Raw genomic sequence first — 13,306 nt, 5'->3', positions numbered from 1 at the left:
AGTACAGAGTATACCTCCCCTAGACTGACAAACATCAAGTTGTAAGTTGTACATCATTATAGTCCAGTCCTGTTTACTGTAATCTGTTGAAAAACAATTTTTTTCAGGATGAATGTGGTTTTCCAGCTTGTTCATACAATGTCATGCCTGTCTAAATTAGTCTCTGGGAAATTCAGCCTTGTGGACCTCTTACTGAGTTGGATAAGTCTGTGATTCTGTGGGATTTAAACCCGAGTTGTGCCCCCCACTCCCACACTCCCCCAGGAGCTGCTGACCTGCTGTGAGGAAGGGAAGGGAGAGATCAAGGATGGGCTGGAGGTGATGCTGAGCGTCCCCAAGAGGGCCAACGATGCCATGCACATCGCCATGCTGGAAGGTAGGGGGGCGGGAGACCAGCCTCTCACAGTACACAGCCGTATACAGTCTGATCATGTCGACACTTTGGCTTAGTTGGCTGACACTGTCTTCCAGCATGCCAGAGACCTCACACATAGTACTGCACATGCATTGTAGGCCCTTTCCTAAGCAGCTGTGTCCTCCCAGGGTTTGATGAGAACCTGGACAGGCAGGGAGAGCTCATCCTTCAGGACACCTTCCAGGTGTGGGACCCCAAGTCCCTGATCAGGAAGGGCCGCGACCGACACCTCTTCCTGTTTGAGAACTCTCTGGTCTTCAGCAAGGACATCAAGGACTCCGCAGGACGCACCAAATATGTCTTCAAGAACAAGCTCCTGGTAAGATGGATTGCCTGACAAGTTGAGAGAGAGAGAGAGAGAGAGAGAGAGAGAGAGAGAGAGAGAGAGAGAGCGAGAGAGAGAGCGCGAGAGAGAGCGCGAGAGAGAGAGCGAGAGAGAGAGCGCAAGAGACAGAGCGCAAGAGACAGAGCGCAAGAGAGAGAGCGCAAGAGAGAGAGAGCGCAAGAGAGAGAGAGCGCAAGAGAGAGAGAACGAAGAGCGAATAGCGAGAGCGAGATGCACATGTTTTATAGGGAGTTGGGGAGCAGAGGTCCAGGTGTGTTTAGCACTAGAGTTGTTTGTTCTGAACTGAAGCCAGAGAGGTCAAACACTAGCCTCTCTGATCTGCAGCCAACAGAAACCTAGATGTAGAGCCCCTATCTCTGTGTGTGTTTGTGTGTTTGTCCTTGTTCAAATGCACTCAACAGTTATTCTCTATAATGAAAGCATCTGTTCAGTAAAGTCCACAGTATATGCAATGGTGTGTCTAAGGAAAATGGTCATTGTTGAGAGTTAGGCTCTGGCCTTGAACAGCTAAGGCTGTTTTTCAGTCATTGAAAGCCGTCCACTGAGGCAGGTTATGAATATAGAGCTGCACAGCAGATGGAGTGGCCTTTCCGAGCTAAATTAATTCTCGTTCACAAAGCTGCATCTAGGCAAACACACACAGACACACACACAAACACACACACAACCATGGCCTTTTCTATAGAAGCTCAACTTTCACCCCCTTAAGCAATGATTCACTATCAGCAGCCACACAGTAAACAAGGCGCAGTTTTACCGTAATGCTTACAAGGCATATAAGACTTCTGAAGCATGTGACCGTGGAAGATGTTGACTATGTTGTGTTCCATCCCCAGACCTCTGAGCTGGGGGTGACAGAACACATAGAAGGAGACCCCTGCAAGTTTGCTCTCTGGGCTGGCAGGACCCCCTCATCTGACAACAAGACTGTCCTCAAGGTACCGGTCTACTGGAGACATTCTCTAACTGGCTGGGACCCTCCTCAGCTTACTCCCAAGAAATCCACGTGACTTCAATTGTCATCGTCTTCCATGCCTCACCTACTATTCCACCTTGTCTGTGACCTTCCCTCTTTCCCCTTCCTCCTCCCTTTGCACCCCGCCCCCTCCCCCCCCCAGGCGTCCAACGTGGAGGCGAAGCAGGAGTGGATCAAGAACATCCGGGAGGTGATTCAGGAAAGGATCATCCACCTGAAGGGGGCGCTCAAGGAGCCCATCCACATGCCCAAGACCCCCGCCAAGCCACGCAACAACAGCAAGAGGTGAGAGGTCACTGGAGACCGGACACTGTCCGCATATGATGACAGAATGGATGTCACAGATTAACGCAAATTATGTTAATCTTGTTACAAGTGGTTCAAGAGGAACCACGGATAGAGTCAAACAATGTGTGTTTGTGTGTCTCTCTCCCCCCCCCCCCCACCCCCACCCCCAGGGATGGTGGTGAGGATGCAGACAGCCAGGGAGATGGAAGCAGCCAACCAGACACCATCTCCATCGCCTCCCGCACCTCCCAGAACACTGTAGACAGCGACAAGGTAGGAGATCTGGCAGCAGCCAGCAGGGATGGAGGCAGACATCGTTTGAGGATCCCCTGGAAAGGGAATGTTGAACAGATAAAGGAGAAATCATTCGTTTACCAGGGAAAGCTAGGATAGTAATTAACAGCAATAAAGTTATTTAGGCTGCGTCCCAATACCCATACTGCCATAGTATTTACAATTCCAAAAGATTTAAATGTCCCAATACACAGTATGTCAAACAGTTGGCCAAAAAACACCTTAAAAATACACTTTCACTATAATATTCTGAGAAATAAAGCAAAAAAATGGAAGCCCCCCAAATATTTTTTTATATTACGTACTACAATAGTACATACTTTGAAGGGCAGCTGCAGGACCCACTGAAAGTCAAAAGGAAGTAGGAAGTTCGGGACACAGCCTTACTCTCCTGTGAGAGACTCCACCCCTCCGGTGGACGAGCTGATGGATGACAGGTGTTGTACACTCGGGGTTTCCCTCCCTGCTCCACTACGGCCAGCAGGGGCTGTGGACACCCATCGGCCCTCCAGACTGGGAGAGACAGAAGCAGCTCAGAGAGAGGAAGGCAGAATGACCTGAAACCATGACGAGCGTGTTCAGGTTCTGTGTGGGCCTGTGCCCCTATGCCACCTACGAGAGGCCTCGTGAGATCAAAGTAAGGAGGGGTTTTCACGGGAACGTTCACGGCGTCAGGTTGTATCCTGAGCTCGTGTGATTGATGTGGTTGAATGTGTAATCGAGCGAATCTGATCATCAGCGAATCCCAGAGTGTTGTTGTGAAGAGCTCTCTGTTGTCTTATCTTTAGGATGCTCCCCCTCCCTCTCCCCTGCGCTCAAGCCCCCAGGTCACGCCCCCAGAGCACTCTGATACTATCTCTTCCCCTCTCAGTTCTCCCCCGGCTTCTGTTGTCTTGGAGACAACCCAGTGCCGTGTTTGTGTGTGCATGCATGCATGCGCCTTTCGCCTTAGTCCACACTGGCCAGTTTGTGACGTACTGTGGCCTTTTCGCGCAGCTCAGCCCTACAACCACACACGCACACACTCCACTTCTAAATGTCACCCGGCTATAGACACATGCTCGCAAACACAAACTCAATATCCCCCTTGAAAACAGCACCCATAACCAAGTGACAGAGCCTGTTAATGCTGATGACGAACATTTGGGATCTAGGGGAAGGTCTTTGCAAAGTGTATGTCTGAGAGCGTGCATGCGTGTCTGCAGCAGCCTGGCTAGGTTTCCTCTCTATCTCTCCTCTCCCTACAGACAGGATGGGTGAACTCCTTGTCCTCCGCTCTGGACACAAAGCAGCTTCTGCCCTCCTGACAAGCTACGGCTCCCCCTCACAGCTCATGTCCCAGTCTGAACATCAATATTATCATTACCCCCAGGAATCTAGGAGTGGGAGTATTATTACTGGGTGCTTGTGTCCAACCTCAAAATAGAAACGTTTCAGTGCTTGAGTTTCCCTGTAGTTTACTGTACTATCAGGAAGAAACAAATGGCAGACTGAGAATCAAATGATATAGCTTCAAGTTCGGGACGCCAAAGCCGGTAGCAATCCTGCGCAGTTGAAAGTCACCGGTAGTCTGAGTGATCGCCTGTTAGAAAGCACACAAGTCGATATTGCTTCCCTTCAGTGAAAAGTATATCACGTCCCGGCCCTGTCAATTGTTCCAACCGTCTGTTTTTGTCTTGTTAACCATGTATTATTCTGGTGGGTTTGGAGAACTTTCCGAGGCTTTCTGTCTGCCTACGCCTGGCGCAGCAGGGCAGTGTAGGCTTGGGTCCAGCTCACACCCACTCTGTAGAGGGAAGACGACAATCAGCGTCCTAGACTGGTCTCTTGCTAGACTGGTCTCTTGCTAGACTGGTCTCTTGCTAGACTGGTCTCTTGCTAGACTGGTCTCTCACTAGACTGGTTTCATAGCTGCTGCTCCTTGTTCTTGCAATGACATTGTCTTTAAAGAAGATCTTTGTAGAGCTTGCCAGGCTTAGTGGATTACCAGTTTGGCTTCTTGTCTTCTTTGACGACTCTTTGTGAGCTTCTTCTCTGATGTTTTCAGGACAAGTCACACTCTAAAATACTCTAAATCGACTGAGAACACATACTGTTTGACATCTGTAAGAGGAGCCTGCTCTGCTCCTGCAGGCTACTGCAGCCCAGGTCTCTGTGGTCTAGCTGAAACTATAATACGAGAGTCTTTCCGACGGCTGGCTCCTCCATTCAGACACACTATTATCGTGAAGACAAAGTTCCCCCTCTTTCAGTGTCAAGCTCATAAATGATGGGTGTGTGTTTGGCTTTTGTCCATCGCCCTGCCCGTCACATGGATGTGTGCCTCTGGTGGGTCTTTGTACTGTACCTCAGTAAATCCAATCCATGTTATCCCTTTCCCAACCAGGCCTGTTATAATGAAGCTTTTCTCCCGTCACCACCAATGTATCCGTTAGTCATAAGACTGTCCTCGTGCCTCTGGGAACGGAGATGAGCTTTTTATCTCTCACATGCACCCGTGTAGTGTACCCAAACACACACAACCATTCTCTCTCTCTTTCACACACGCACATAGGCATACACATGTTCTACTGTACAGCTGGGTAGGCCTGTGGCGAGTTGGGGTTTGGGATGCCCCACCTTTCCTATTTCACACACGCGCACACACCCACACACACAGTCTTCCTCTCTCTCTCTCTCTCTTTCCATCTCTCTCTCTCTCTGTCTGATTCACACATACAAAGGCTCTCTCTCTTTATTTTGCAATCACACATACATACAGACAGCCAGGTACACACACACACACACACAATTATGACACGTATCAATAAACATGCAGTTGTTCATTACTGTCTTAACTGTATTGAGCTTGCCCCAACCGCAGCTTCCTTGAGTAACACACACCGTTCATAACACACTGTGTGTCTATATCAGCCAATCAGCAGCAGAGCCTGAGCTGTGCCTTGCTCCCAGCGACACATAGACAGGCAGAGTGAGAGAAAGCAGAATAGAAGCTGGAGCAAACATGCCAAAGTGGATGAGTTTTAAACTTTTCAAGGAGAGCAGTCGTGTGAGTAACATGTCTTTTTTCCCCCACAATTAAGTTACCTCATAAAAATGTATTATGTTAAACCTGTACCTATGCTAAGGGGTTGTTAGCTGTAGGCCACGGTTGAAGCTGTTTATTATGAGCCAGTTTATGTGCCAGATGTTGTTCCACACTTGTCTGCTAGCAAGAGACAAGACACCAACAACAGTTGGTGTCACTAGGATGAGCTATTGTATGTGGTGGTTATATACAGAACTAACTTTTGACTGGTACTGTATGCTGTGGCTATAAGAAATTTTGAAGTTGTATTCAGTTCTGTAGAAATTAATCTCAATCTATCACAAATTTTAAATCAGAATGTTATTTGATTCATCAAGTCATATTTTATTTGGATATCCCTTTCCCAAGCAATATCACAGAGGGATTTACATATGCCCATAGTTCAGCACTTATAACCAACCTAAATCCTCGAGGAATTAAAGGAATAATTCCCAGGAAAACTTGGAGAAAAATCCACAAGATATAGTTTAGCAACATAGCCTTTTACAATTATAGTTGACGAAGGGAGCTTACCTCATTTATGACCTTAAGAGTGCACTGTCTGTGTGATTCATATCAGGGTGAATCAGAGTTGTGTACTTGTAAAAATAGGGTAGGTCTGATGTGACAACTGACTCTGTCTCTGAGTTTGGGAGTGCACATGAATAGTTAAACTCAGAGGAGAGAGAGAGAGAGAGAGAGAGAGACAGAGAGACAGAGAGACAGAGAGACAGAGAGAGAGAGAGAGAGAGAGAGAGAGAGAGAGAGAGAGAGAGAGGCGGGTAGAACAGGCGACAGGAAGGGAGCTATTAAATCTGTCTGAATGAGATGGTAGTGAGTGAGTTTGGAACTGCTTCGGAGGCAGCGCTCCTGTCCAGAGCAGCCCTGCTGCAGTGACACGTGTCCAACGCACCCTGCACGCTCCCTATGTAATGACCTATGACCTGTGAACTGTACGTTCTCCACTTTGGGACAGCTTATCTCCAACCCATTGAATGTTGTTTGAACTCGTGTTTATAAGAGGTTGGTGCGTGTGTGTGTAGACAGTGGGACACAATCCTGCTCTGTGCTTGTTTGTTTGTTTTGACCTGCCTTGGCCCCGACCTACAAAATGAGGTCATATGAGCACAAGACTCTTGAGGAAGATGGAGAGTGTGTTTATGGAGCATTTACACAAACATAAACTAAATATCTTGTCCTGCTCATATTTTATATGATGTCATCACAAAAAAGTGGACAACCTTTGACAATCAGCTTCCTATCCTCAGCTGCAGTGCTTTCCACAGCATGTTATGACAAGTCACAAATCCTTTCTCTCTGTGAGAGACGGACAGACACGAGCACAGGTGGGAGGCCTGGAGAGCAGAGCTCACTTGGTGACCCTGAGATCTCCTAGCAACGTTGGCGTGGCCCCTGGTGGCTTCAGGTGACCTGATCCATGCCAGATGGCCCGGAGGATGAAGAGCACAGAGAAAAGAAGCCAGACACATCTGCTTCCAGGCTTAACACTGGACGCCCGTGACATTTACTACACAGCACTGCATAATATGATGGGAGGAAGGGGGGCTGGAGAGAGAGAGACAGAGAGACAGAGAGACAGAGAGACAGAGAGACAGAGAGACAGAGAGACAGAGACGAGCTGGTGGACCTCTCTAGTTCAACTGGTTGGTAGTTTTAGCGTTGGTACAGTAAGGTGTTGCATGTTTTTTCTTAGACGATACTTGTCATTCTATAACCGATCTGTTGAGCGTGCACTACCCTATTGTTTTAAACAACAGACTTGTTTGTAATCCCAAATTGGCTTTGCAGCCCTTGGCTGTAGTGTCTTTGATCCTCCTCAGTGAAAACTGATACCTCTGTTGTTGTTGTTGTTGTTGTTGTGCCAGGTTTTCGAGTTCTGCGGGTCTGACGGTCTTAGCTCAGCCTGTGTTTTCTCCTGTCCTGCCCACCGAACGCCTCTGACTCACAGGCAGAAATAGCAGCTCGTTTTAATAAAGGAGTTTTGGATGACGAAACAGTCTGCTTGGACTGGTCCCACCACAGCACTGGAACACTGGCAGCAAGCACGCTTTACTGTTTCCTGCTGCCCTCAGACAGCTAGGACAGCCGCTATGGAAACTGCTATTTACATCCAGACTGTACACACACACGCACGCACACACACTGACACTCTGTCCTATGTATGTTTGCAGAGGATTTATATTGTGGGTTCCTTCCAGTATAGAGGCTTTTTCTAGCTGCTACATTGTGCTTTTGAGGATTTGCATTCCTCTCTGTGGCCTGTGGCAGCCATGCTGCTGGTTAACTGCGCAGAAAGCTACACCCTGATTGTTCTATACTCAATCACATCCCACTGGACATCCACTTTCGTTGGGTGTTTTTCTAAGCTCAAATAATTGGCCTTGTTTTCTGTTGTTCTGAACTTGGTTTGAGGGGTTACCAAGGGAAACTTCAGACCCAATTCAGGGGAAAAAAATCCTAGTCTTGATAATTGACCTGTTGGGATTCATGTTTATATTCCTGAGTACGGCATCCAGCATTATGTGAATGTCCTGCCCCCTCACTGAGCTGACTCTGCATGTTTAATGACGAGGACGTCTGGCCTTGTGTCGTCGTTAGTTACGGAGGAGTAACTGTCCAGTGGTAACAATCATATCTCCTGGTAATTGGCTGGATTTACTGCTCGTTGTAATGCTTGTAATTGGACTGTGTTTATGGTGTCCGGGGCGTCTGTGCTGTCCTGCAGACTGGATTCTGTCTCCGTGAAGGAGAGGCTGCAGGCTGCTGCGCCTGAGGTGAGGTCATCACGCTGGAGCTAGGAGAGAAAGCAGGTTCTCACAGCCTTCTGTGTTTGGTGTTGAACATGAGTCACGGCCCTTATCGGTGGTCTATTTATTATAGCATTGTTCCCTCTCATTTTGCAGGGGCAGGGTTCTTAAACTGCCCAACAGGTGAACGAGAGCCTGGGAATGTTGTGTATGGGGCTGATAGTGAGCCATTCTAGCCTGGTGTGTAACACGGATCGGACCAGGAAGGAGCAGTGGAGCACAGCAGGGAGAGAGAAGAGCCAGGAGAGGCTGCCAGAGAGCTGTGGGTGGTCTGGGGGTCGTGCACTGCAGGGGAGGACCCTGGAGTGTGAGAGGGTGTTTTGTGTGGACATTCTAGTTTTATACCCAAATCTAGTTTTGGTCCCTTTCTTGTTCTTGATAGGAGACAGACAGGAGAGTCTTGTCTGTCCAGGGCATCCCAGGAGATGGAGGAGGGGCATGGTCGGTTGGTCCTGTTACTGATATCACTGTAAGGGAGAAGAGCAACTGTGGAGAGAGATGATCTGACCCAAAATGCTCCCTTCACACTAGCTGTTGATTCAGTCCGCTTTGAAGAAAGAGAGGGAGAGAGAGAGAGAGAGAGAGAGAGAGAGAGGAAAGAGAGAACGCAGAATGAGAAGTTATAAGATTATGGCTGGATGGTATCGAATCCCCCAGGCTGCAAGCTGAACAAACCAACACGTCTATCCTTAATCAGATTATGATGGTTTGGTGCGCATGCCCTTTTTCGTGGTGTCTCCCCCTCTTCAGTGGCACGGAGGAAATGCCATAAGTTGAAATCAGTGCTGAAACCAATTCTGTCTCGATGAATGTTAGGTTTACTAAGTTACATACTGCATGAGACTAACCACCCCCCCCCGCCCTCCCCCCCATCTCCTCATCCAGCTCTCCGGCGGGTGTGAGCTGACCGTGGTGCTGCAGGACTTTGCGGCGAGCTGCTCCAACGAGATGAGCCTTCAGACGGGTCAGACGGTGGAGCTTCTGGAGCGTCCCAGCGACCGGCCCGGCTGGTGTCTGGTCCGGACGACCGAGAAGGTCCCCCCCCAGGAGGGCCTGGTCCCCAGCAGCGCCCTCTGCATCTCGCACTCCCGCAGCAGCGTGGAGATGGACTGCTTCTTCCCCTCAGGGAAAGGTAAGGACAGGAAGGCTTGGGATGGGGATGATGCTGCGTGGAATACGCGTCTCTGCGTGGATCCCGTGCGAAATGTTACGCAGAAGTGATCTCATGGAATGGATCAACATAATGTTGGCTTAGTCAAGTATAAGCCATGCCAGAAAGGTATGGCTCGAGCCTTTGAAATTGGATTTTATTTCTGAACCAACCTGTAGAGGGTGCTGTTGGCTTGTCCAATTGGCTCGGTAAGTAGATTGCTATCATGCTCACAAAGTTCAGAGAACATTGTGTAGAATGATGAATTTCCATCCCCATTTCTTTTCAGTGGAAGGGAGAGTAGCTCAATAAAACAGCATGCTGCGTAGCTGCGCTGTGTGTATTAAATGAGGGGTCAACTCTTGTGTGTCAGACTGAAGCTAACAATAGGAGCCATTCATTGATTCAACCATCCTTAAAGCAATGCTTCTACAGAAAGTTGTAGTCAGGTTTCCTCTAGCATTGCATTCTCACACATACGGAGTGTGTGTACTTGTGCTTGCGTGTGTAGAGTACAATGTGAATGTTTACATGTGTCAAGGAGAAACCCTAAGTTTACACCCTGTCGGGACATTACCGGTTATTGTTGACAACTTCAGATGGACTTCTTTATTACTGAGCCTGTAGGAGTTTCCTTTTTGTCCTTTCCTCGTTTCCTCTGACCTAAAAGAGCCCCTCAGCGTTCCTATTCTGAGAGTCCGTACTCTCTGCTTCCTCTGACTCCCTGCAGCGACGGAGGGAAAACAAGGCTTAGGAAATGGAAGCCATGGTGTGCGTGTGTGTGTAGGATGTTGTCTGTATCATTTTGGGATTCAGAGACACTGATAGACAGATGCTCAGGAAATGTCTCTCACACACACTTCAAGATGTTATGAATTTCTTTGACATACCCATCATTAGGCTTTGGATGCGTTATTGAAAAAGGAAATTCATGGATGGTCATCTACCCTTCTTTCTCCTAAAAATAAACAGCCTCTTGACAGTCAAGTTGGCAACCAGTCTGTTTTCTGAAATGGTCGAGTTTGTTTTGTGCATACACAAAGGATGGGCTTTCATGTGGCTCTGTCTGCGGTTACCGCACATTATAAATTCCAGTCTGTTGTTGTCTGTCCGTTGACAGGAGGCCATGTTTGTCTAGTCTCACCTGCCTAAGATCTGGAACAATGCATGTCTCACTGTGAACCATGTACCATGTAGTCTTTGTTAGCCTACATTCCTAATACTCCCTCAGGCAGGTATCTAGGCTACATATTTTTCCTCCTCGCTCACAGGCCTTCCATACTCTCCATATATACTGTACGTGCACTGCCCCACCTGCATGGTGTTGAGTCTCTGAAACAGAAACCCACACAATCCCCCAGCGATCCACTTATTTACATAGACACAATGTTTACCACTGTTTTCTCCCCTAGTCAGCGCGGTTGTTCCATGGCAATATGCAAAATGAACACTAGTAGTGTGTCAGCTATACAATATGTAAATCTATAGAATTACACCCTAATATGCACAAGTGTTTGAACTGTGCTGCAGGGCTGGCATCTACAGAACCTCAGGCTGTGGGTCCAAATGTTTTGGTACATTACTAGCTACTGTCTCCCTTCTATATATGTCTACCTGGAACAATATTGTTCGGAAGTAGAAGTGCAGGAAGAACAACTTTGAGCTGTTTAAATATAAAGTAAGATTTCTCAGCAAGGGGGAGCTTGGCTGCAGGCAACAGCATGTCCTTATTTGTACTTAGTTCCTCTAACTGCTCCTCCGCTTCAGACCTGGAGGGACTTCAAGGTTGTTCTGGTTTGTTGCAGCACTAACGCATGGGAATCGGCCCATAGACTGCTCGTTTTGATTATTTTATTGAGAGTTTGGGCAAAAACTGCACATCACAGATATTTCAACAGCCACAATATTATCATATTGTTCAACTACCACAGAACTTAATGTTGTCTTTTGGATTCCAATGGGTTAGTGCTAGGCAAGGGTAGAAATGTGCTGCCCTAAGTGTACTAGACTGGAGTTGATCCCTTTTCCCACAGAGGCTGAAGAAGGCCATGTGGTTGTTGTGTGGAGACAAAGTGCCCTTGGCTGCAGGGGAAACTAGGACACTGCAGGTAAGGAGCTTGGTAGGAAATGTACTCTGTTCTGGAGTTTATCTGGGCTATGTGAGGCTGACTCACCTGGTGTCTCCGCTCTCTGCTGGGGATACACACACTGATACACACACACAGATGGGTCGGTGACGGGCCAGCACCTCCGTCACAGACACTCTCACACTCACACATCTTGAAAAGAAAAGCAGTCCAAGGGTATTTCAAGATGACCAACCAGAGCTGAGATTCCTGTGCCCTACCTAGATTGTAGAAGCTTTTCGCATGGACAGAAAATGGGACTTTCAGTGGAAACATTTAAAGTATTGATTATTGAAAGTTAATTTATGACAAGAAAAGCGGGCAAGATTAGAAAATCAATGAATCAGCATCAACTTCCTCCTTGACTAAAGTGTACAGTAAACGGTGAATTGTCTAACTTTCCCACCATTCAAGTGTGACGTGTGTCTTTGACCTTCATTATTCAAATACATCTACATGTCACAACTCGAAACATGCAGGATGGGTTTTTAAAAGTCAAAATATGAAATCGCGCTCTTATGAGTCTTCTATAGTAGCACAGCCTATGAGAAGAATTCTCCCACATATTTTCTTATGACCATTCTTGAGCTCAAAGAGAGTCTCTCTGCCAGGACACAGCTCTAGTGGATACAAACAATCCTGCCGTTGTCTGTCTCTCGTGTTGGCCCGGGGATTCTTGGTAGTGGAGAGGAGGAGTAGTCAGGCGAGGAGTAGCAGCACTGTCGCGTGTGTAATCAACACCCCGCTCTCTCAGAATCACAGACTGAGAAAATGAGTCCCTCCCACGTCGCCTCCTCTATCCCCACCTCCTCAGTCCTCCCGCCCCTTCCCTCTCATGTAGGCTGCGAGCAGGCTGAGTACAGACCAGTGGCTGGTAGCCTAAGCCGAAGTCAGTCTGCATGTGGATCTATCTCCCCCTCTCTGTTCTCCCTCTCTCTCTCTCTCTCTCTCTCTCTGTTACTACCCATCCCGCATTCATCTCTTGGAGCCATGGGCTTTGATTGGGCATAATGAAGAGAGGGAGACTGAGCCGAGCGTGTTGTGGATGGATCCTAACTAGGTGCTGCTGCTGCTGTTATAAAGGTACAGGTGCGTACTCCCGAGCACTGCACATGCTCCTTCTATGAAAAGTGTTGGGGGGGGGACAAGAAATGTAAAAAAAAAAAAAAGTCTCTCTCTCTTAATTGTCGCTTGCTGTAAAGGGTTTAGCTGTCTAGGTTCAGTGCCTTCGTAGTTGATTGACTCTTTGAAAGCCATGATGTAGAGTGCATACAAAGAGTACACACTTTGGGAGGAAGGGGACTGTGTGGGGCTGAGCAGCGTGTGCTTTGTGGAGCATGAAGGGGACATAGTTGAAGTGGACTGAGCCTGATGCTGCTTGATGTTTTCCAGGTGTCATGGCTCAGGAATGGGGAGAAGAGAACAGGTTCTGATTGGCGTTCATTTCTCTCACAGCATATATAGAGCTCTCTTACTTTCGGTTCTGGAGGATTGTAAACAGGGCTGTTTTTCCTCATAATCTGATGCCAGCTAAGATGGGTTGAGATTGGTATTGTAGTTACAAATCTGATTAGGTTTCAGTTAAGGAGTTCATCTGCTTTATGTTTCTTCTTCTTCTCTGTGTGTCGGTGTGTGTGTGTAAGGCTTTGTGGTTAGACCCATGTATAGAAGTGGGCAAGGTTCCTCTCTGCTCCACTCTAATGCAACCTTAAGTACTCATTATCCATTAACCCAGGCTGGATCTCCCTGCCAAAGTGATAAGAGAGAGAGATAGAAAAGGAGAGAGAGAGTGAGAGAGATATGATGGTGAGTGGAC

General features: G+C 47.7%; 1 protein-coding gene across 1 annotated transcript in view; it reads left to right on the top strand.

The window, feature by feature from the left end:
• The window catches only part of kalrna (kalirin RhoGEF kinase a), a 107,293-nt gene that overhangs the window by 75,566 nt on the left and 18,421 nt on the right, over positions 1–13,306 (top strand). Inside the window, exons 30-35 of the mRNA XM_067229403.1 lie at positions 265–376; positions 544–734; positions 1,598–1,699; positions 1,880–2,022; positions 2,196–2,298; positions 9,100–9,346. Coding sequence (XP_067085504.1) covers positions 265–376; positions 544–734; positions 1,598–1,699; positions 1,880–2,022; positions 2,196–2,298; positions 9,100–9,346 — 898 coding nt within the window. The remainder of the gene's footprint in view (positions 1–264; positions 377–543; positions 735–1,597; positions 1,700–1,879; positions 2,023–2,195; positions 2,299–9,099; positions 9,347–13,306) is intronic.

This window comes from Osmerus mordax, chromosome 2 (assembly GCF_038355195.1).
Source record: "Osmerus mordax isolate fOsmMor3 chromosome 2, fOsmMor3.pri, whole genome shotgun sequence".
NCBI lineage: Eukaryota > Metazoa > Chordata > Actinopteri > Osmeriformes > Osmeridae > Osmerus > Osmerus mordax.
This window is presented reverse-complemented; position numbering and strand designations above follow the sequence as displayed.